The 24,973-nt window shown below is 40.8% G+C and overlaps 1 protein-coding gene across 4 annotated transcripts; it reads right to left on the reverse strand.

The window, feature by feature from the left end:
• Positions 1 to 1,444: 1,444 nt before the first annotated feature.
• Positions 1,445 to 13,684, reverse strand: ZFP69B (ZFP69 zinc finger protein B). 4 transcript variants are annotated; one of them, XM_038557742.1, is made up of 6 exons: positions 13,569 to 13,684; positions 12,395 to 12,789; positions 8,897 to 8,982; positions 6,883 to 7,009; positions 6,525 to 6,620; positions 1,445 to 3,068 (listed from the first exon to the last, which is right to left on the reverse strand). In XM_038557742.1, exons 2-6 carry the CDS (start codon positions 12,519 to 12,521, stop codon positions 1,903 to 1,905), a joined length of 1,602 nt encoding a protein of 533 aa, XP_038413670.1. In that variant the 5' UTR covers positions 12,522 to 12,789; positions 13,569 to 13,684; the 3' UTR covers positions 1,445 to 1,902. The 4 variants fall into 4 exon arrangements, with proteins under 4 accessions (XP_038413670.1, XP_038413672.1, XP_038413671.1 ...); XM_038557744.1 differs by having other exon boundaries at positions 13,633 to 13,656; XM_038557743.1 differs by lacking the exon at positions 13,569 to 13,684 and adding an exon at positions 12,870 to 13,024.
• Positions 13,685 to 24,973: the final 11,289 nt, after the last annotated feature.

Raw genomic sequence — 24,973 nt, forward strand, 5'->3', positions numbered from 1 at the left:
TCGCAGTTTTCTTGGGTTATTAAAGTTGTAAACAAAGATTATTCTATATCAGCCTAGAAAAACAAAGTTTTTATATTTTGTCTTTAAAATCAAATCTTCTCAACATTAAGCTCTTATTAATGATGTAATCCTCTGTATTTGCCTTTAGAAACATATTGCCACCTTGGCTAAGCAGATGATTATTTAAAGATTTGAGAGAGAATGCATGTGCATGAGCAGGGGAGAGGGGGCAGAGAATCTCATGCAGACACCCCACTGAGCATGGAGCCTGACACAGGGATCAATCTCATGACCCTAAGGTCATGATCTGAGCCAAAATCAAGAGTCCGACACTCAACTGAACCCCCTAGGTGTCCCAATTATTGTTTTTAAATAAAATGTAAGCTTATTTAGGGATGTACTTTAAAATCTGCTATTTCAGACAAACCTCCCAAAACTCAACTTCTAAATGAAGTCTTTTTGACTATTAGGCTTATGTCAAATCACATGGGAAGCATTGTCAAATAAGTGATGATAAGCCTCCTCAGGTTTTTATGGTAGATTGCTATAAGTATTTCAGAAACTATATAAAATTTCTATGGTTAAAGACATTATAGCAGGACATATCAAAAGTTCCAGTGAAGCAGATTTTTAAAAAATAACCCAATAAGATCACTATTCTTGCTGTGCTTATTTGGGGGCAGTCATTTATGTACTCTACAGCAGGAATGGTGAACTGCAGCTCTCAGGCTAAATGTGACCAAATGTGTTTTTTACATTAAGTTTATTGTTTACTGGAACAGAGCTACACTCAATTTGTTTATTCAGTGGTTTTCAAGTACTTCACAAGTGCAATCTTGATCCCCAGGGCACATCTAGCAACATCTGGAGACACTTTTGGTGGTTGTTACGATAGGTGCGGGGGAATTATTGGCTCTATTACTGGCAACTTATGGGCAGATATACTGCTAAACCCATTATGGTGCACAGGACAACTGCCCAAAACATCTGGCCCAAAATATCAACAGTGCAAAAGCTGAGATATCCTGGTTTATGGATTTCTCTGGATGGTTTTGCGCTAACACGGTAGGGTTGAGTGGTTCTGACAGAGCTCATATGCCCCCCACACCTAACATATTTACTATCTGGCCCTTTATGAAGTTTGCCAATTCCCTTTAAGAAGCCATAAAATATACTTCAGTATTTCATGTGTAGTAGGTTACCTATCAATTCTAGAAAGCTTCAAGATTATTTCTTCTAGAGGGATCCCTGGGTGGCGCAGCGGTTTGGCGCCTGCCTTTGGCCCAGGGCGCGATCCTGGAGACCCGGGATCGAATCCCACATCGGGCTCCCGGTGCATGGAGCCTGCTTCTCCCTCTGCCTGTGTCTCTGCCTCTCTCTCTCTCTCTCTGTGACTATCATAAATAAATAAAAATTAAAAAAAAAAGATTATTTCTTCTAGAAATGAGCCAACCAGTATTTTTATTTATACCCCTTCTAGCCATATAAAGGGCTATAATAAAAAAGTTATATTTTATTCTGATTATTTAAGGGATTATTAAAACAGTGATTCTCAAAAGCCAGTCCAAATAGCCATGATGAACCTTCCACTGGCCCATAATGAAATGAGAAAAATAAAAACAAATTTGGGAGATTTTCATAAACCTAACTTAATTCAATGTTAAGGGTTATTCCTAATGATTACATCCTCCCTATATTTTAAAATATTAAAATGCCCTTTCTTTTCTGAGACAATGTTGGTAACAGGAAGTTTCTTTATTATGGCAAAACTGATAGTTTTTAACACTGGGTCGAGTCATTAAAAAAAAAAAAAAAATCCTTGCTTCTTGAAATCCAAGTCAGAAAACCTTTGATTTAGAGGCTTTTGTTCCATTATGAGGATTATTTGATGTTGAATGTATGTCACATATCATTGCTGAAAGTATTTCTTAAATGTGTTTTGCAATGTCTAATAAGTGATGAACTACAGCTGAAGGCTTTTCCACACTCATTACAATCGTAAGGTTTTTCTCCAGTATGAATTCTCTGATGTTTAGCAAAGGATGAGTCATGCCTAAATGCTTTTCCACAATGACTGCATTCATAAGGTTTCACTCCTGTGTGGACTCTCTGATGAATAGAAAGATGAATTCTCTGGCTAAAGGCTTTCCCACATTCCTTACATTTATATGGTCTTTCCCCAGTATGAGTTCTCTGGTGTTGAGTTAGGTACGTGCTATGACTAAAGGTTTTACTGCATACATTACAAATGTAGGGTTTCACACCAGTATGAATAATCTCATGTTGCCTCAGGTGTCTAATCTGGAAAAATGCTTTTCCACAGTCTTTGCATGTGAAAGGTTTCTCTCTAACATGAGTTCTCAGATGCTGGATCAGCCCAATGCTCTGGCTGAATGCTTTCTCACATACACCACATTCATAGGGCTTCTCCCCAGTATGAATTCTAACATGTTGAGTAAGAGATGATGGATGTCTGAAGGTTTTCCCACATTCCTTACATTCATAGGGTTTCTCACCAGTATGGATTCTCTGATGTGGAATAAGGGATGAACTTTGGCTAAAGGCTTTTCCACATTCTTTACATCGGAAAGGTTTCTCTCCAGTATGAATTCTCATGTGTTCTGTAAGGTGAATGAGCTGTTTGAAGATTTTTTCACAAATATTACATTCAAAGGTTTTCATTCTTGTATAATTCCTTGAATGATTAATCAAATCTAAATTGTATCTATTTCTCTTTCTAGGTATCTTATATTTATGGTCTTTTTTTCTCAGAGGACCTTCTGGTCTTGGAATAACTTTTGAGCTATTAATACTTTTCTCAAATCTGTTAGATTCTTGGCCTCTCTCCTGAGTGAGTGTTTTCTTGTGGGTCAAGGGAATTTGCCCCTCACCCATTCTTTGGTTTTCCTGGTGGCTTTCTAACTTATCACATTTGGAGACTCTTCCCAATGTGGAATATAAGGTGTTTCCTCTTGTGGACTGTTCCATCATGAGGCCATGGTGTAATCCTTCCCATGAAATATCATTCTTTAAGGAGGACTTGCTGGTTTCTGTTTTATTCTCCAAGTCTGAAAGAAATCCCAAAATACAAATGACCCATATTCAGTGCACTTTAAGAAATAAATGGCCATAGTGAGAATAGGAGGGGGAAAAATTAACATGTACTAAGCATAGAAACCTTGGGCTATCTTCAAATGTAGTTCTGCCCCCTAGAGAGTAATATAAAAATAAATGAAGGAAAAAAAAATAAATGAAGAAATTGTCAAAGGAAAGCAGCTGTTAGAATATGTGGGCTGACTTTCAGGAATTGGGAGGAGTTCATCCATGTGAATTCCAGAAGGAAGTCAACTAAGAAAAGAGCATCACTGTAAGGGCAGATAGCAAGAGATGAGATTAAGGAACACAGGATTCTTGTACCATATTGTCTCAAGTCCAGATTTCTATGACAAAATCTTCCCTATAATAAAAAAAGTTTTTTTTTCAAGTATTTATCTCATACTTTCTACACATTAAAAGAAAACATTAAATAACATAGGAGGGACAGCCTCTCTCCATTTCATCTCCATTCCCTTAGTTTCCTAGGATTTTGGAATATATCCATTTAGATATTCCCAAAAGTATGTACATGTGAATGTATTTATGTATGTATGGTTACAAATATACATTTGCACAAAAAAGGTAATATATTATATATATATATATATAATATATATATAATTTATCTATCTGTTTTGTTTTTTAACCCAACCATATCTTTTTTTTTTTTTTTTAACCCAACCGTATCTTACAGGCCCCCTTTCCATGTCTGTATATTTATATTTATCTCATTATTTTTAACAAGTACATGCATTCCATTGATGGGCATATAATAATTTGACTTCTCTACTGACAAATATTTAAGTTGTCTCCAGTTTTTCATGTTATCATTATAGAAACATTTGTTTACATTCCTGTCAATACTTCATAGAACTTACTAAAGAGGAATTATTCGGTTCTGGGTATGTGTGCTCTCAGGAGACATGTGTCCTCTCAATATGGGTGCCCTTCCCTTCAAGTTCACTGGATTTTTATCAATCTTCATAATTTTTGCCTATACCTATAGGAGGTGAAACATGGTCTTCTTAATTTGTGACATATTATTAACTATACTATGAAATCTTAATCTTAAGGATAGAGACTATATAGTCTATCCATAGTATATATGGGACAATATTTTGAGATGAGGGAGTTTCTCTAGTTTTTATTCTTTTTCCATTCCCATCCATCCATTTTGGACTCTGCCATCCTAAACCACCAATATTTCCTGTTCACAACAACAAACTCATTCCCCGGAATTTCTAACCTCACCTTAGGATCAGCACATACAAAATGCTCGGGAATAGCTTGGTAAGTCTTAGGGTGGACTTAAAAAGCAAGAGAGAGGTGGGCAGCTCAGTTGGTTAAGCACTTTGGTTTTGGCTCAGGACATGATCTCAGGCTTGTGAAGATAAATCCCATGCTGAGCATGGAATCTGCTTGAGATTCTCTCTCTCCCTCTGCCCCTCTCTCCCACTTTCACTCTTACTCTCTCTTAAATAAATAAGTAAAATCCTTAAAAAAAACAAATAGTAATGTTTTCACTACTTATTATAGGGAATAAGGAGTCACTTAACTTTTCAGCATTAAGAACAAGATAAATGTCATATTTCAAGAGGTCAAATCTGACATTCAAAATGGTTCAGAAAAACAATAAAACATTAACAAATACAACGAAAAATCATAGTAATAGGCATGAGACGCTGGGACTTGGCTTGGCACTGCATCACCAAAGATGAAGAGGAGAAGTGTTTCTAGCAGGTAATATCAGAGAAGCATGAAAAATTAGGGAAGCACTGAGAGTAGAAAAACATGATACAGTCTTGCTGATACCATAATATGTGGTCTTTGAGACTGAAAGTATAGAGGAATCAGGATAAGAAATTTGCTTGGGAGAGAAGATGGTCTGTTTTCGGATGTATTGGGTTTGAAGTGACAACAGCACCCAGACAGAAATGTCCTAAATGCCAGGGATATATGGGAATAGAGTTCATATGGATGTATAAAACAAAGATGAAAATATAGAGAATATCGGTGTCAAGGAACAGCCAAAACCATCACAATGCATTTGTGCAGATATAGAATAGCAGCCCCTCAAGGATTGTGGCAGACACTACTGGATATTCACCAAAATCAGTTCTTCCCATTTTTAGACACACAACTACACTATATTTCCCAATCTTTCTTTCTTTCTTTTTTTTTTTTTTTTTTTGATTTGAGCGAAGTGACAAAGGTTTCTCCCATAAGTGACTCAGAGTGAAAGTCATGTGAACCACTCACTCCAGGCTGGCCCACAAAAACCTCCCAGATGAGCTCCTGTGTGCTTATTCTGTGCTGGCTACACTTAGATGAGGAAGAGGCCCTAGGGAATGGTGCAGCCACCATGTGGAAGAAATATCAATCCCCAATTCACTGGGTGGAAAAGAACTATCTATTGGACTGACCAGTTCCTCCAGACCTATGAGCAAGAAATTCCTCTTCTGCTTGAGCCACACTTTAGAGTCTATCTGCTATAGTAGTTTAGCCTATCCTAATAGAGGTGGAAATGACATAACTGCGTTAAAAAGGATATTGATGAGAAGCACTCTGAAAAAGCAGGAAGAGAAAGAGAGAGGAGATAAAAATTATAAACTGGCTGGTGGAGGAAAGGATAGATACCAAGAAGGTGGCCAGGTCTATGAACCCAATGCTGTCGAGTAGAGTACTGCTGTTAAAAACACAAACTGTGGAATAAGAAGGATTAGAATTCAAATACCAACTCCACTGACCAGTAGCTAAGTGATGCTGGACAAATTTCTTAACCTGCGAGCCGCCTTTTTCTCCTCTGTAAGATGAGGCTAACATATGCACAGGACTCATGGAGGCCAGCTTGATGAAGAGCTGTCATTATTGCTGTTCTTAGATGAAGGAGACTGTTAAAATCTATTTGATTTGGTAAGAAGGAATTCTGTGAGGATTTCTCACAGAGTCCTAAGTTACCTGAAATAAAAAGTTAAATTACACAAATTAAAAAGAGAATCAGAATTGAAGCTAGGATTACAAAGTAAGATTCAAAAAGAAATTTTAATGGAACTGTGAAAGAGTGAAATCCATGATAAAATAACATGAGAATCTGGTGAAAGGTGCTGTACTTAATGAGGAGTGACCCATGAATACCTGGATGGACAGGAGAAAGCAACCATGATGAGGGCAAGATTCAGAATGGGGGAGAAAGCAAGAAAATCTTGAAAGTTGGGACAGGAGAATTAGTCAAGAAAACTAACTCTGATGAGAAAGGCATCTCTTTCCCCCTATTCCAGGGAAACTAATGAGAAGAGGCAAGTGCAGAGTAGTAATCAGGTTTCCTGTGGGTCCCATCTGGGTGGCATGGTCTTCCCCAAAGCCTGGAGAAGGCTTCAAGTGGAGCTCTCTAGCAAACATGACAGAGGCCCCACCTGCTTTGCTCTTACCTGAACTAGGACTTCCTGAAATCACTCTCTTGATCAGCCATGGCTCTTCTCCTTTCTCCAACTGGGAAATCACACCAGGTTTGGAGAGCTGATATCCTGCTCACGAAGAAGAAAATATTGCATGTGCTGAGGTCAAAGAACCAACCCAAGAATTAAAAGATAGTTCTTTGGTATTCAGGCCTGCTGAGGGCTAGGGCAGAAAGATCAAGGCAGAAAAGACCACAGCAATCCTGCCTTGCTGTTTAGAAGGAACTAGAAACCTGTATCACAACCCAAAGCCTGGGCACAGTAATTTGGTTAGAAATAAAGATTTTCTTACAACAGGTAGGTTCTAGTTATAAGGGGAACTTATCCTTACCCACTGAGACCAGATTCCCATAGTTCTCCAGCATCACCTCCCGGTATAGATTCCGGTGAGCAGGGGCCAGTTGCCCCCATTCCTCCTGGGTGAAGTCCACAAATATGTCCTTGAAGGTCAACAGTTCCTAGAATATCAAATATGTTCCTTTTCAGGTCTAACATTGCCTACATGCTAAGAGATTCTAGCCAAGTTTTCTTGGACACTCTCTTGAAAATTAGTTGGCTGACTCTCTGCAGGAGACTACAACACAGTGCAGAAAACATCTAAGTTGCCTTTTGCAACTTATGATATGGCTGAAGGAGAAATACTCATGAAATATTAAAGTAGGTCTCAGAACAGTCTATGGTAATTTGGATTAAGGACAATAAAGATCAAAACTATTTGAGGGAGGGGAGAGTTCAAGACAGGGACTTTGGTTGGGCTGAGAATGAATTGTTAAAATGAGAACATTTCAGCATGGGTAAAGCAGCATTAGCTGGGTGTTTCTGTTAGTGAGCAAAGTATGTGAGAACAGCGCATTTCTGGAGGGAGCACGGATTCTGCCCAGTAAGGAAGATTTGACCAAAGCAGACACTGTGTTGTGAAGTACAAGAGCCTGTCATGTATGACCTACATACGTTACATAACCACCTTGCAGTTATTTTTAAAAATATTACCAAATGCAAAAAGAACCCAGAACCCAGAAGAGTAAGATAACAATACATTCTTTATGTATGAAGATGATTCTAATGCTTTTTATATATTATAAATAACTCTGGAAGGCATTTCAGGCCTATGAGCTGACAAGAGCATCCACATTTAACCCATTAGAAAACTGAATCTGAGAAATGTTAAAGACAGGTGATTAAACCCTATACTGTGTTATTTTGGAAGCTAAGATCGTTCCACTATAAAACTCTTCTGTTCTCTAAGAATATCTCCTTTATATCGATTTTCTCTGATTAATCTATTAATTTTTAAAAGATTTTATTTATTTATTTATTCATGAGAGAGAGAGAGAGAGAGACAGGCAGAGGGAGAAGCAGGCTCCGTGCAGGGAGCCTGATGTGGGACTCGATCCCAGGACTCCAGGATCATGCCCTGAGCCAAAGGCAGACACTTAACCACTGAGCCACCCAGGCATCCCGATCTATGCTTTTCTTGAGTTTCCCTGATTCTGGGTTTTGGTAGCACAGAGCTTTGTCCATTGCCAGTGCCAATAGTTTTATGATTAGTTCATTTATGATACACAGACACTTCCTACTGCTCTTGGAAATTTTCCCTCCTTCTCTGGTCAGCCTATTTAGCTTGTGCCCTTCATGATCTGCCAATAGTTTATTTCCCTTTTCATCTACAATTCTGCTCCAAAACATAACCAGATATCCTCTCTTAAAGGTCATTAAAGAAGCATATACATCTCCCAAGAATATCAGAACTGCATTCTGTTGATCTTTACATGCCGCTTAAAATGTTTTACAATGTTTTGTCTTTCCCCCCAGAAGACATCTGTGAGGTTTTAGGGCAAGGACTACATTACATACTTTTACACACATACACATTTCAGGGCAAGGACTACATTACTTTTACACACACATACACGCACCCACATGATTTTTTTTCAAATTTTTATTTAAATTCTAGTTAGTTAACAAATAGTGTAATATTGGTTTCAGGAGAATTTAGTGATTCATCATTTACATATAACACCCAGGGCTCTTTATAACAAGTGCACCCCTTAATGCCCATCCTCCATTTAGCCTATCCCCCATGATTTTTAATTGTGTTGGATAAATGGCCAGAGGTTTGCTTGAAACAAGAAGGTTCCTGAGGAACCTTCTATTATGGTGAACTTCTATTATGAGGAACCTCTTACTATTGGTGGGAAACTTACCTGTGAAATCAACCAATGTGGCCTGGTTTGGAACAGGCTAAGGAAATCCAATCCAGCAAATTGAGTCAAAGAATATCAAAGTCCAAGGCTTTTAAAATCTGAGAAACAATTTCAATAAAGTGACAGGAAACTGCAACCCACCTGAGATTCCACTGTCGAGGGTGCAGAGGTCACTTCATCCTTGAAACTTTCTCCCTGGGTCTCATCAGCATCCTGAGAGAGCAAAACTGAGAAAGGAAAAGAGCCATAAGGTTTGCCTCCCTTGCCCCCCCACACCACCACCGAAAACAGAAAACCGGCTTGCAGACCTGCTGAACTTCAAGCTCCTCTCTCAAAACATTCACAAATAGGGACATTTAGAGCAACTCAGAGCAGACTGGAGCTTCGTTTTTTTTAACATTTCATTTTTTTATTCATTCATGAGAGACAGAGAGAGCGAGAGGCAGAGACAGAGGCAGAGGGAGAAGCAGGCTCCACATAGGGAGCCTGATGCAGGACTTGATCCCGGGCCTCCAGGATCACACCCTGGGCCGAAGGCGGCCCCAAACCGCTGAGCCACCTGGGCTGCCCTGACTGGAGCTTCCTTAATAAAAAGGAGCTACAGTGTACTTCTTTGGATATTAATACTTCCCAATGGTCAACACTGGTCCAAAAGCACAGACATACTGGGCCACTTCTCTGTTCAAAAATCCTCAAAGCTTCCCCACTGATAAGAAAGAAAAATCCAAACACTTTCCCATGGATTTCAAGATCCTCCATAACCAGTCCATCTTTGCTTCTCTAAGTATTATCTCCTTCTAAACACCCTTCTTCATCCACTAGACACACCCAACCCACATAACTAGTCACTGTTCTTGAACATACATCCTACTCGTTGAAAAACAGATGTCCTTCTGGACCAGTTTAGGTGAAGTTTTCTCAAACACTCTTAATGCGAAGAAAGCTTTCTCTTCCCTGTACTCTTCCAAGGCTTGTTTTTATCTCTACTCTGCTATCTTTCTCAGACTGCTTCCTATTATATTTATTTATATAATTATCTCCCTCAATTGAATATTAGTATGAATATATGGGTAGAAACTATCCAGTTCATTTTTTTTAATCTACTAAAGTGTTAGGCATAATACTCTGCCAGGTTGCTAGAATTCCAAAATATTGGCTGAACGTGACGTATTAAAAATATAAACTAGGAATTAAGGCACACGAATTGCTGTCCTGGTATTTTTCCCTCACTTCTTATCATGAATTTTGAACACCCATGCATCCACCACCTGCATTCAATGACTGTTAATATTTGCCATATTTTCTTCATCTATTTTTCTGAACCATTTCTTTTTTTTAAGATTTATTTATTTATTCATGAGAGACACACAGAGAGAGGCAGAGACACAGGCAGAGGAAGAAGCAGGCTCCATGCCAGGAGTGATCCCAGGACTCCAGGATCGTGCCCCGGGCCAAAGGCAGGCGCCAAACCGCTGAGCCACCCAGGGATCCCCTTTCTGAACCATTTCAAAGTTGCGGACATTATGATATTTCATCCCTAAATATTTCATTTTCTTTTCTTTTCTAGATTTTATTTATTTGACAGAGAGAGAGCGCACAAGCAGGGAAGCAGCAGGCAAAGGGAGAGGGAGAAGCAGACTCTCCGCTGAGCAGGGAGTCCAATATAGGCTCCATCCCAGGACACTGGGATCATGACCTGGGCCGAAAGCAGATGCTTAACTAACCGAGTCACCCAGGTGCCCCCGCTCCCCAAAATACTTCAAATAAGGATCTTCTCCTGCATAACCACAATACCATTTATCACATCTAAGCAAGTTAATAATTTATATTTAGATTTCCTCAACTCTTCTCAAATTATCTTTTATTCTGGATTTATTCTGACCCAGGAGCCAACCAAGATTCACACATTCAAAATGGCTGTTATCTCCAATCTCTCTAGAATAGTACTTCCCCTTTTCTCATGACATTGACTTTTTAAGAGACCAACAGTCTGATGGTGCTACGTTTACCTTCTCTATCCCTTGTATTTTCTTTAAACCTTAAAAGGTTTAAAGGTTCAGCCTTAAAGCTCAATTTAGGATCATGTTAAACATTTTGGCGGAATTCTTCATAGGTGATACCATGTGCTTTATACTACATTATCCAGAAGGCACAAAATGTGAGCTTATCCCATTAGTGGCACACTTGGTTAAGACAGTGACCCCCAGATACCACCACTGGAAAGGTGTGTTCTTTCCTTGGCATTTAGCAAGTAATTTATGGGGGCAATACTTTGGCACCATGTGAATACCCTGTTCCCCATTATTTCATTTATAGTAAAATATTCTATCATAATATTCTATCATAAATATTCTTCCATTTTTATTGGCAGACTATTTTCTGTAAAAAGCTTTGCCTCAACAACTGAAAATGATCTCAAAAGCAAGGTAAATGTATTATTCCTTGTTCCCACAATAATTTATTTTCAAAGTAAGAAATCAGCATATGAATCAACACCACTGTCAGTAAATGAGTTTTTCCCCTTCCTCTATTTTGTCATCATGAACTTATGGAATTTTATTTATTCCAGTGTTAACAATCAATCTGGATACTTAGCAGTCTTCTAAAGGTCTGTCCAAACTGCCCAACCTGCTGATACATGTCCATCTTGCACTCTTCCTTGCTTTCTAGCACAAGACACTTCAGGCTCACCTAGTCTTTCCCTGCTGCCTTCTACTCCTGACCTAGCCACTAAGTGCCTGCACAGGGCTCTCATTTGATTCACATTTCCTCACCGTAGGGGCACCTGGGTGGCTCAGAGGTTGAGCATCTGCCTTTATTTTTTTAAACTTTATTTATTTATTAACGAAAGAGAGAGAGAGGCAGAGACACAGAAGGAGAAGCAGGCTCCACGCAGGGAGCCCAATGAGGGACTTGATCCTGGGTCTCCAGGATCACACCCCGGGGGCCAAAGGCTGTGCTAAACCACTGAGCCACCCAGGCTACCCGAGCATCTGCCTTTAGCTCAGGTCTGATCCCAGGGTCCTAGAATAGAGTTCCACATCAGGTTCCCCGCAGGGAGCCTGCATCTCCCTCTGTTTATGTCTCTGCCTCCCTGTGTGTGTTTCATGAATAAATAAATAAAATCTTTTAAAAAATTTTCAGGGATCCCTGGGTGGCGCAGCGGTTTAGCGCCTGCCTTTGGCCCAGGGCACGATCCTGGAGACCCGGGATCGAATCCCACGTCAGGCTCCTGGTGCATGGAGCCTGCTTCTCCCTCTGCCTGTGTCTCTGCCTCTCTCTCTCTCTGTGTGTGACTATCATAAATAAATGAAAAAAAAAATAAAAAAAATAAAAATAAAAAAAAATTTTCATCACTGTAAAATAAAGAAAATCAGGCAAGTCTTCCCAGCCTCACACACCCACGGGGGAAAACGAAAAGAAATAACCTATACAGGCATGACACATACTGGTTTTGGGTTGAACTGACCAGTAGTACTATCCTGGAAACCCCCAGGCCAGGTGCCATAATCAAGAACCCCAGAGACCTTTTACCCAAGTGTCACCCCAAGGGATGCTTCTGCTCAGGAGTCTACCTCCCTTCTCACACTAGAGGACGACGCTGCTTTTCCTCCTTCCCACCAACCAGCCTATTCTCACCTTCTCCTTCAAACATCTTAGTCACGTCCTCCCACAGGGGCGCCCCCTCCTTGGCCTTCTTCAGATGGCGCAACTTCACCCACGCGCTGGCCTCCGTGGGCAGGGTGATGAGGAGCTGCTGCAGCATGATGACTTCAGCACTCCTTTCTGGAGCTCTCCGCCTCAGCCCACGAGGCAGAAGGTCCTATTTGGGCATGGCCATCTTCGATAAGGAAACTGCTGGAAACTCAAGCCTCGCGGTGGTGCTGGAGTCCTCCACGCTCAGGCACCCAGCGAACAGAGTGTACCCAATCCGGAGTCGGGACCTTTTAACGTCTAGGCTCGCAAGGCCCATCTCGTCTTGAGTTCCATCGGTCTTCTCAGCAGGCAGCTGGAGGTTCCACCTCAAAAGACCCCTGGTGATGTTGGACAGAAAACATTAGTCGGCAAAAGGACCTGGAAATCGCTCAGTGGCACAGTGAATTCTAGAACTTACACCGATCAGTGAAAACTTTTTACGAGAGGTACATGGAGACGGTGGACATGCACGGCCCACACGGGCCAAACCACTGCGCTGGCCAACTCCGCTGCAGGTGCACGATGCTTACACTAGTCTGGAGGTTTGGAATGCCAGCTCCGGGGCCGTCGCCGGGGCCGCAAGTCACCGACCCCTGCCCGCCCGCTCCCGTCCCCCTCGTCCCGCAACGGAGGGAGTAATAACCCTTTCTCCAGGCCCGGACTTCGCAGCCTTTGTCTGAGCCTGACCCGGGCGCTGGGCGCACCGCGCGCCACCCGAGACGCCGGCGGGGAGGAGCCGCCGCTCGCCGTGGTCCCCGCCCCAGACCCCGCTGCCCCGCGCGCCCCCCTCACCCCGCGCGCCCCGCTCGCCCCCCATCACCCCTTCGCCCCGCTCACCCTCCTCGCCCTGCTCACCCCGCGTGCCCCCCTCGCCCCGCGCGCCCCCCCTTGCCCCGCTCACCCCGCGCGCCCCGCTCGCCCCCTCACCCTCCTCGCCCCGCTCACCCCGCGTGCCCCCCTCGCCCCGCGCGCCCCCTCGCCCCGCTCACCCAGCGCGCCCCCCTCGCCCCGCTCGCCCTCCTCGCCCCGCTCGCCCCGCGCGCCCCCCTCGCCCCGCGCGCCCCCCTCGCCCCGCGCGCCCCCCCTCGCCCCGCGCGCCCCCCCTCGCCCCGCTCACCCCCTCGTGCGGCCCGACGCCCTCCGCGCAGCGTCGAGACGCCCCCACGTAGCGCGGCCCCGACCTGTGCGCCTGCGCGGCTAGCGGCCTCCGCGCGTGGCTCCCAGCGTCCTCCGGGGCAGCCTGGGGCTCGCGGCGCTTCGCGGGATGCTCGCCCCGGGGCCGCGTCACCCCGGGCTCGCGGGCGGCCGGGGGGAGGAGGGGGGGGCTCGGAGCCGGTGCCGCGTCCCCACCCCGACCTGCTGAAGAAGCCGTCTCCCCCCTGCCCGCAAGGGGCAAGGGACTGTTGCCACGGGGAGCCTGGAACCCTCGACCAAAGGAAAACATCTGTATCTTTTTTTTTTTGTCCAAACAACATTGCTGTAAACGAATCCATACCACTTTATTTCATAGGTACGTGGAAAAGATTGAAAATGGAACGGAATCCTGTGTTTTACTAAAAGAATGATCGGGTCTTTTTTTTATGCTAGCATTCAATAAATTCTTAGGTTAATTCCTTTCTTGCATTTCTGAAGTGCCAGAAAATACCCAAAAGCAAAATAATTATTACCTAGAATCTCATCAAGCAGAGATAAGCACTGCTAATATCTGGTGCAGACTTACCTACACACACCACACCATTTTTTTTTTCATGAGTTTTTATGTATTCTCTGTACAAATGATTATACTGTAATGCACTTTTATTGGTAGGTTTTGTTTCCTTAACAAAATAGGAGTACACCATTCCGAATACACTTCTACATCAATAGCTTACAAAAACAACAATTTAGAATATAGAATGAAACTATGTTTTGGCTAGCTGTTGTGGACTGAGTCTTTGGGTCTCCCCACCCACCTCTGCCATTCAAATGTTGAAGACCTAACCCCCTAGTGTAGCTGTATTCGGAGTGAGGAAGCAATTATGGTTAAGTGAAACCATAAGGGTGGGGCCCTGATCCCATAGGATTAGTGTCCTTATAAGAAGAGACATCAAGTGGCGCACTCCCTCTGAAGGTGCAGGCACCTGGGAAAGATCATGTGAGGATTTAGCAAGAAGGTGGGGGATCCCTGGGTAGCTCAGCGGTTGAGCACCTGCCTTTGGCCCAGGGCGTGATCCTGGGGTGCCGGGATGGAGTTCTGCATCAGGCTCCCTGCATGAAGCTTGCTTCTTCCTCTGCCTGTGTCTCTGCCTCTCTCTGTGTGTCTCTCATGAATAAATAAAATCTTTAAAAAAAATAAGGTGGCATCTAATGCCAGAGAATTCTCATCCTAAACTGACCGTGCCAGACCTTGATCTGTAACCTCTTGCCTCACAAATGCAAGAAAATAAATTTCTGCTTAAGCCACCCAGTCTATGATATTTAGTTGTAACAGCCCAAGGACATTAATGTAGTTGGCATACAGTGTTTACAGAGCACGATGAGGCTTTGTTCTCAGTGCCTTACATATTTTAATCTATTTGGCCCTCATAATACCCCCTGAGGCAATTCCCAGTTTGCAGATAAGAAAACAGGTTTGGAAAAGTTAAGTAACTTGCCCTGCATTATGTAGTTTACAGGCAGTGAATCCAGGCAGTCTATGCTCCCATTCACTGCCTAATAAAAACACTGCATAAAGTAGAGTAAGATGTTAATGGTAGGTAATGATACATGGATGCACACTGTAAAATTATTTCAACTTTTCTGTATGTTTGAATATTTTCACAAAAAATATTGGGAAATATAGCTAAGAATAAACAAGAATTAAATGGGACATTATAAGTAAAACTACAAAAGTTACTGATTTAAATGGAGAGAATAGTGACAAGCACCATATTCATGGATTAAAATAGAGCATCCTAAATATGTCACTTTCCCTCCACTTCAGTGCTCCTCCACAAAAATCTCAACTTTTCTTTTTACTCAATTAAATGATTCTAAAGTTTACTTGGAATGGTAGGTATTCTAGAACGGCCAATAAAACTTTGCAACAATTATAAAGTCAGACTTGCCCTACCAATATGGTATATTATCTTGTATTATAGAGGGACAATAATCAAGATAAAACTAGTGCTAAAATACACTCATAAATTTGTGAAATGATTCTGGAAGCTCAGAAATTATCAGACTTGATAATTTATTTAAATCTAATATAAAAGTGACATTTCAGGGCAGCCCCAGTGGCGCAGCGGTTTAGCACTGCCTGCGGTCCCGGCCATGAGCCTGGAGACCCAGGATCGAGTCCCCCATCGGGCTCCTTGCGGGGAGCCTGCTTCTCCCTCTGCCTGTGTCTCTGCCTCTCTCTCTCTCTCTCTCTCTCTCTGTCTCTATGAATAAACAAATTTTTAAAATCTTTTTTAAAAAAGTGACATTTCAAATTAGTAATGATGGATTGTTTGATAAGCAGCATTGGGTCACTAGTTAGCCATTTGAGATAATTGTATTAGTCTGCTTGGGCTGCTACAACAAAATACTATAGACTAGATGACTTAAACAGCAGAAATTTATTCTCTCACAGTTTTGAAGTTGGGAGATCCAAAGCCAATCTGAGGCCTCTTCTCTTGGTTTGTAGGTGGGTGCCATCTCATTATGTGCTCAGATGACCTCTTCTTGTGTGTGTATGGGATGAGAGAAGAAGGTCTTTTATATCTCTTCTAATTAAGATACTAATCCTATCCTTATGCCCTCATTCAACCTTAAATACTTCCATAAAGGCCCTTTCTGCAAATATAGTCACTTTGGGACTTCAACATGACTTCAAACACATTTGAATTTAAACATTTGAATTTGGCCAGGACACCAAACACTCAGTCTATAATAGGAACAAATCAAATGGGGTTTCTATGTACAAAGGGTAGTGGAAAGGGAGGTGGGTGGGGGGTTGGGGTGACTGGGCGATGGGCACTGAGGGGGGTACTTGACGGGATGAGCACTGGGTGTTATGCTATATGTTGGCAAATTGAACTCCAATAAATTTTTTTTTAATTTTTCCAATTTAAAAAGGGGTTTCTACTGCACACGTTACACATTGTGTCATTTCGGGAAAGTCAAACTTTGCTTGAAAACAAAAGCAAAACTATTGAAATATTCAAAGAAAAGTGACTCTACATCGTTTTGTAATTAAGCCTCTTTTATTTGCAAGTAACAAGTTCACCAGAATTACTTTCTAATTTAAAAGGATGATGGTGGTGGTGGTGGTGGTGATAGTGATAATAATGGGGAAGGATTCTGGAGTATTTTTGAGAATCCAAAGAAGAAGTGATTAGCCCAGTCTGTGAAAGGTGAGGAACCAGTATGTCTGGTTGGTGTCCAAAGGGATGTCCTCTGCACCACCCCCCTTACCATGGTTCAGTTTTAGCCACTTCCAGTGTCTGTCACTCAATTCAAAATTCCAGACCTTGGCAAGATCATTTAATCAGTGAGCTGTGACCAGGTGGGCAGGCAGTGTCCTAGTCAATCTGGTTTCTGAGCACTCACCCTCATGAGTAGGGGGCAGTTCTCAACAAAGAAGTGTTTCAGACTGAGAAAAAATATGTATGTTCCTTGATTCATTTAATGGCACAGAAACTTTAATGCCAAAACATGATTTTTAGTACAAAAAATAGATAAATGTATGACTATTTCACATATTCTAAATAAAATATTAGCAAATAGAACTAGCAATGCATTAAAGATATATATGACCAAGCAAGGTTTTCCCAGGGTGTTCCAATACCAAGGAATATATTAACACAATCCATAATGCCAAGAGAAAAACCATATTGATCATGTCAGTAATCAATGAAAAAGGCATTAATAACCTTTAGCAGTCACTATAATATACCTTTATTTAACAAGTAGTTATAGAGCACTTACTCCTTACTCCTTGTCAACTATTGCTCTAATATACTGAAAACTCAAAGTAAAATAAGAATAGAAGGAAACTACTTGAATGTAAAAAAGACTATTTACAAAAGATCATACCAAATAGTATTCTAAAATGATGCAACACTAAAACCATTTTGATTAAAATCAGAAATTTGCCAGCACAGTATTTTTTAACATTGTCTTGGAGGATTTATCAAATACAGTAATACAAGGAAGCTAGCAAAAAATATTAGAAAAGAACAGATACATATATATAAATATCCTTTTGCTGATAATATATGATAGATCATCCAGAAAAACCCAAGTTTTAAATTAAAACTACTACAATTAATAGGAGACTTTCATCTGAGGGACTTGCCTCATTAAAAAAACCACACAAAATTAATATCTTCCTCGTTCTAGAAATGAGCATCTAGGGGTGCCTGGATGGCTCAGTTGATTAAATGACCGACTCCTGATTTTGGCTCAGGTCATGATCTCCGGGTCCTGGGATTGAGCCCTGCATCGGGCTCTGAGCTCAGCAGAAAGTCTGCTTGTTCCTCCCCTTCTGCTCCTCCCCACTCATACTCTCTTTCTAAAATAAATAGGTAAAATCTTTAAAAAAAAAAAAAAAAAAAAAGAAAGAAAGAAAGAAGTGAGCATCTATATCAGAATGTAGGTGAAAGCAGTGAAAACAAAAATTATTAAAAAGTCATGAAACAAGATTTAAATCAATGTAAAAAAAGTATATTATACTTGAGGGAGATTTGATATCATAACTGTCAAGTAATACAAAATTTCATTGCAATTCCTATTAGAATTCCAACATGGTTTCACTTTGATTTCCGAACTAGATAAAAGGATCTTAAGATTCACATGCAAGAATAAGGTCCAAGAAGAGACAAAAATTCTCTTTTTGGAATGAGAAAAGGAGAACAGTGATGGAGGACTTGCCTTCCAGATACTACAACAAACTGAAAACTCATTATGGCCATGTAGCTATGATACTGCTGAGAATTGACAAAGAAAACCAACCTAACAGACTAGGAAATCCAAAAATAGATTCTGGTTTATGTGAGATTTTATTAAATGACAAATATGATAGTTTAATCAATGAAACCTATAGAATTTTAGTATTTAGCAATCTGAAAGAAAATAAAAATGGACCTCTATCTTAACTCATATTAAGAAATAATTCCAGTTGCATTAAGCCCTTACATGTAAAAACAGAACAAAAATCTTGCAAGAAAAAAGTCTTGCAAGAAAATCCCAGAGAGTACATTTAATCTAACAGTGGGAGAAATGCTTTTAACCACGCCTGGGAACCTAATCAACATGCTTGACTATATAAAAATTTAAAACCTTTATAAGCAAAAGATGCCTGAAGCAAAATCAATATGACAGGAAATATATTTGTAATGTAGATGACAGACAAAACATGTATTTGACTCTAAAATACCATTTATGTTAAAATACACCATTATGTATGTACCACTAACACAGAAAAATCCTGCAATTAAATTAATGCACAATGCTTTTTTATAGCTTAGAATTTTGCTACAGTTAATGAAAAACCTCTTTAGACTACTTTTACACATCAATCTTTATCACATCTTATGCTGCTGAGATTCTCTGCCTTTATGAACATGACAATTTTTTCACTGTATTGCCAAATCACTCTGCAACTATTAAGACATTTTAAATAGTAATTAAACTCATCTAGTACCAACAATGCACATAACTGACGCTTGGGCGATCACAGTTGATGACAACAGTATCTCAACATATATATAAATATCCTTTTTATAAATATCCTTATAAATATCCTCAACTACTGATTTCAAGTTAGCTTCAGCCATGTAAAAGGGGTGGGAGCAGAGGGAGAAAAAGTAACCCCATAGGACAGTGGGCAAAGGATATAATTAGATAATTTACAGAAGAGAAACCCAAATAGCAATGTGGAAATTAAAAGTAATAATATTTTTACCCAAATCGGTCAAAAATAAGAACTGTAACAGCTATTGCAATTGGGAATGCAGAGAGAGAACATTCCCATACATTGTTAATAGAAGCATCCACAAGCATGCACCATGGCGCCTGAGTGGCTCAGGTGGTTAAGTGTCGGACTCTTGATTTTGGCTCAGGTCATGATCTCAGGGTTGTGGGATCAAGCCCCGCATGAGGCTCTGCTCTCAGCAGAGAGTCTGCTAAAAAAATTCTTTCCTTCTCCCTCTTCCTTTACCTCCGTCTCTTCCTCCAGTCATGTTCTCTCTCACTCTCTCTCTCTCTCCTAAATACATCTTTAAAAAAAAGTATACACCAGTCTTTTGGAAATCAGTCCAGCAATATCTCTTAATACAAAAAATATATACTTCTTTAGACAAAGCATTCCTGCTCCCCATCTATCCCTTGGAAACAAAAGCACTGTTACAAAGGACAACTGTACAAGGATGGTTACTGCAGAACTGTTTCTACCAGCAGAACATGGGAAGGTAAACGCCCAAGAGTACAGAAACTGAATAAATCATGATACACTCATACACCAAGGCCCTGTAAAAGAATTAGAGCTATACCTCACTTGGCAGGATTTCCAGGAGATATTTTTTTTAATATTTATTTACTTATTTGAGAGAGAACACGTGAACAGGGAGAGAGGGATAGAGGAAGAGAGAGAGAATATCAAGCCGACGCCCTGCTGAGTGTGGAGCCCCCTGCAGGGCTCAATCCCAGGATCCTGAGATCATGACCTAATCGAAATCAAGAATTGGCCAATTTACTGACTGAGCCACCCAGGTGCCCCTCCATGAGATATTTTCAAGGGAGAAAGTATTAGATTAAACCACATGAGCTCCTGGTATGTAATCAGTTTTAACATACAAAAAGGCAATTTCATATGCTTTAGCCTAATAATTATCCCATAAATATTTATCTGTGTGTGTCTATACATATATATGCATACATAATAGTGAGGGTTATCTTAATATAGAGAAAAAATACACACTAGGTTGTCAACATGTACCAATGAAACAAAAGAAATATAACATGATCTAAAAGCAGGCAATTATAACACTGAGCTTGAACTGGGGATTTATGCCAAATGATGTTAGCTGTATCCTACTGAAGCTCTCAAATGCTGTTTTTATTTCAACAAATGTATTCAAAAAGATAACTTGTCTACTGTATATAGGAAAGCAGCAATGCCATAAAATAGGATAAAAATATTAAAGGTAAGAAATTAAACTTTTAAATAAAACAATTAAAATAAGTGATAATAAATCCAGTCAATTTTTAAAGTACATATTTGAAAATATGTACAACACAAAGAATAGAATTGTTTATCAACTTAAAGGTGGAGAAAGCTTTAGGTTGAAGTCACTTACTTAAAGAAAAAGCAAGAAAAAGTGGGCTTCTATATTAATAAGTCTACGTTTTTCAGTTTTGATATGAGCCAGCACTGAAAACCCATGCATGGTGTAGGAAGGCAAGATACTTAACTGTATTCTCTGATAGAACTGGAAACTCACCGAAATTATCAGAGATTTTTGTTAATAAACTATTATTTCAGTAAGACATATAACACAATATTTAGAATCCGTTCTTCAAAGTATATCCAGTTATTTGCTTATGTCTACAGAGATTTTGGGGAAAAGGTTCCTTATCTAGTCATCTTTGCTATTAGATTCGGAAAACCCTTATGAAGAGATTTTATCAAGTCTTTCAAATGTCTCTTCATAATCTTCAAAATATAGACTCAGATGACTCTATATAGTAGTTCAGATGAGTTAATAACCATGTCATCCAAAGAAAAGGTCCCAACTCACCATTTTAAAGAGGTATGCCCCCAACTCCAGTTTCACAATATAGAATTTAATGCACTCAATCTCTCAAGTGGAAAATAGGTTTAAGCCTTGTCGTGCAGGACTGCTGTCAACATTTTGAAAGAGAAAAATGAGTAATTCAGCCAGCAAAATCAAGTTTATTCGGAATAGCAGAGAAATTGTAATTCAGGACAAGCAAACTATGGTAAACCACGGACAAGTCCAAAGAACATAGGAGGAGAGCATCCTTTCATAGAGGAAAGAAGGAAGTTGGGAGGGGTTGCTTTGAACAAAAGTTCATTGAAGGAAAAGGAGAGTTCAGGTTGTGGTAGCTTCTCACTGGCTTGCAGGAGATGGAAATGGCAGTGGCTTCTCACTGGCTGCAGGCAAGGGCAGCTTGCTGTTGCCATGCACCTGTTACTTGCTGTTGCCCAGCCACAAGGAAATTGTCCTTCTTCCTGTTGGACTATGCAAACTGTGACTAGTGGTGCTTAAGTGAGGGCCCTCCCTTCATGGCTTCCCAACTCCAATTTGAGTTAGGTTTCCTTAACACATTTTCACAAAGTTATATATATATATCGTGAGCCAGTGCCTGTTAGGTACATGCTCTCACAAAGTATTTGTGTTCCAGAAAGATGAAGTCATTTTATCATCTTGAAGAGACAAATGGGGATTCTTCTATGGGAAAACCGATGAGCTTCTGAGTGAAACAGAAGGTGTTTTGAAATCATTGCCCATCTCTTCATGGAACTGAGAAAAAAGGAGAATTCAGTGACCCACTCTCAAATGACTGACAATTAATAGCTGCTGTGGGTACTTGTCAAAAATGTTCATCGCCAGGTCTCCTTGTGCATAATAAATATATTTTATTCAAGACATCGTAACTGCTCATATTTTCATTACAATTCTCAGTTCTATCTCTTAGAAACACCTTTTTTTTAAACCACCGATTTATGATAGAGTCAAAAGGAAATTAATGTTATCAATAGTCAGGCCCCATTCCAATTTACAATGATATAGACTTTTACACATTTTCCATGACAAATGATTGTCAACTTCCAGCAGAAGAATGCTGAAGAGAATGCAGAAGAAATCCAGGCTAGCACTCAGAATCATCTATACTGTCCACACTTCCAAGCTTTTTTGATGGAAAATGTAGTTACAGTAGCTAACGCAGTCTGTGTCCTGTGCATATTCTTCAGACCTTCCAGTGTGCTTCAGTGGATGTCAGCTGCCAGCGTCTGCACCTCTGTGCCTGAAGCTGGGCTGCCTCCAATGCCGGGGAATTAACACTGACTACCCTCCCAGCACCACAAACACTAGCCCTCAACCAAGGACTCTTGGCGTTAGTAAGAGAATGCCCAGTCTGCTCACCACTAGGTGGCATAATTCTGAGGTTTGTATTTTGCAGTTTCCCAGAGTTTTGGTGAGACTAAAACAACTACAGTGGTAACTAGCTTACTAGCATGATGTACTTTACTGTAGGCTATCTTCTTTGCCTGTCTGATTCCTCCAGCTTCCCGATTGGTATTTCCTGTGCTTCCCAAATACCCTACTTGCACTCCACCCTTGTCTCAGAGTCTACTTCAGAGAGAACCCAGATCAGTCATTGAAAGCATGAACAATGATCCCATAAGTTACACAGTCCTTGTAAGGTGAGTTATCATGCCTTATGAGGCATGATTACCCTAGTTTCAAGCAATACTCTTAGAACTGCCTATATAATGTACCAGTTCTAATTCTTCTAGTACACATTAAAAAAGATACATACACAATTCATCAAGCTATACATTTATAACATGTGTGCTTTCCTATATGTAGGATACACTCTAATTAAACAGTTAAAAAGGTTAATAATAACAGTTAAGATTGTCACAGTACCCCTAGCTCTGATTTTCTGCTTCCAGTGAATTCATTCAGCTTATAAGTCATCTTGTCACCCCACTTAAATACTCCAGAATTTTGCTGAAGTCCTTTCTTTTCGGGGAACAACCTTCATTAATATATGAGAGTAAACAGAAGTCATTATCTCTTTTCTGATCTTCTCTGGAACAATCTCCAGAGTTTTATGTTTACAGCTACTGGTTTCACTAGAGGTGGGTACTCAAAGATAATGCCCCTTTTCTATCCTTGGAAACAATGGGACGGAACAAAGTCATCTTCATCTTGCTTTCCTTAAGCCCCAACCCCCAAATGAATAAACCAGACACTATAGTTGTGACAGTTTTTATGGAAGAGTAAGGGAAATTCAGAACTCAATTTGTAATTAACTTGAAATCTCTTAAAGAGAAAGTACTTGACAACATGGGACTTCTCAAGGACTGTGGTCACAACCCATCCCGCCGGTGCCCTTTGTTTTGAGGCTCTAAGTGTCCAATTAATTCCCTCCCCTGAGAAAACAACACACCAACACACCTTCACAAAAAAGGGTCTCATCCCCTGCTTTCTACCTCCCCAGTCTTTGTCTCTTGGTCTTACAGTCTAGCTAAAGGCAACAGATGCAATGCATGTATTTGTCCCCACTCCCTCACAAGATCCCATCATAACAAAGAGAAAGGGATTTGAAACCAAAGCCATAAACTCACAGGGACAAATTGAATGGAAAAGAGAAAAACAACAAAAAAATTTCAAAACTAGAAAACAGATGGATGAATGATGACAGAGTTATGAGTTCTGAAAAGGCTGGATCCTAGGCAAGCAGTGGAGAAAGCCAAGAAGCAATCCAATTTATATTGCAGAGTCCCAAAAAGCAAAGCAACGGGTTGCCTGGGGAACTTCTGAAAACGAGGAGTAAAAGTGATGCTAAAAAAAGAATATTGATTGCAAATCTATTGCAGAGAGAGATTTCCAGCACTTCTACGCGATTTAGTCAAGTGACTATCCTTCTTTCACCTCTCTGCAGGAGACTGGAAGAAGAGTCTCAGAAGAGGATAAAACAGAGGGGTCTTTGGACAAAAGGACACCAGGCACACCTGAGGCAATGGAAGAGGAAACGGGGCAAGGATATATGAAAATGTACACATTGACCTTGAGAGTCCCAACCTTTTTTCCAGAATGCTTCCAGCCAGGTCTATACTCTCTGGGCAACAGATTGGGGTGGGGGAAGTCTCTAGTGACTCCAATCAGCCTATGAGAAAAAGATCTAAGTATATTGACATTGAAGGTTCCCCAAGGATATGGTCCAGGCAGACCATCGCCCAGTTCACGCTGGGCAGCTCTGGTTCCATGGCACCTAGGTCTCATGATCTGGGAATCAATCCCCACCAGGGCCAGGTGGGGAAATAGTCACTTGCCAATCAGGGCATAGCTTCAAAAACCATAGTTGCCTCCTTGGTGGTTCTTTAATTGAGGTGGTGAGGGTCTCCACACAGATCCTGATCTGCTACTGATGTAATGAATCATAAGGGCTAAGGGCAGAGCTGCCTGTAGCATAAACTAGAAGAAACATCTCTTATTCTGGGTTTTACTTGAAGTAGGACACTTTTCAGGTCAGTCCAGTAATTGGCTGGGCACCACACCCAACCACAATATCTGTGTTTATCAAATCCAGAGACTCACCAAGTACTATACTTCTCTTTTAATACTGAGGGTAGAGAGTTCAGAACTTTATTATTTTTTTTATTTATTCATGATAGTCACACAGAGAGAGAGAGAGAGGCAGAGACATAGGCAGAGGGAGAAGCAGGCTCCATGCACCGGGAGCCCGACGTGGGATTCGATCCCGGGTCTCCAGGATTGTGCCCTGGGCCAAAGGCAGGCGCCAAACCGCTGCGCCACCCAGGGA

Source organism: Canis lupus, chromosome 15 (genome assembly GCF_011100685.1).
Source record: "Canis lupus familiaris isolate Mischka breed German Shepherd chromosome 15, alternate assembly UU_Cfam_GSD_1.0, whole genome shotgun sequence".
In the NCBI taxonomy this organism is placed as follows: domain Eukaryota; kingdom Metazoa; phylum Chordata; class Mammalia; order Carnivora; family Canidae; genus Canis; species Canis lupus.

Coding starts and splice junctions, on each gene's coding strand:
- ZFP69B (XM_038557742.1), bottom strand. CDS start 12,521: ATGCTGCAGCAGCTCCTCATCACCCTGCCCACGGAGGCCAGCGCGTGG. Junction 6,621..6,882: donor TGGGAATCTGGTCTCAGTGG/GTAAGGATAAGT, acceptor CTTCGTGAGCAG/GATATCAGCTCTCCAAACCT. Junction 3,069..6,524: donor TTCAGGAAGTCCTAGTTCAG/GTAAGAGCAAAG, acceptor GATTTCTTTCAG/ACTTGGAGAATAAAACAGAA.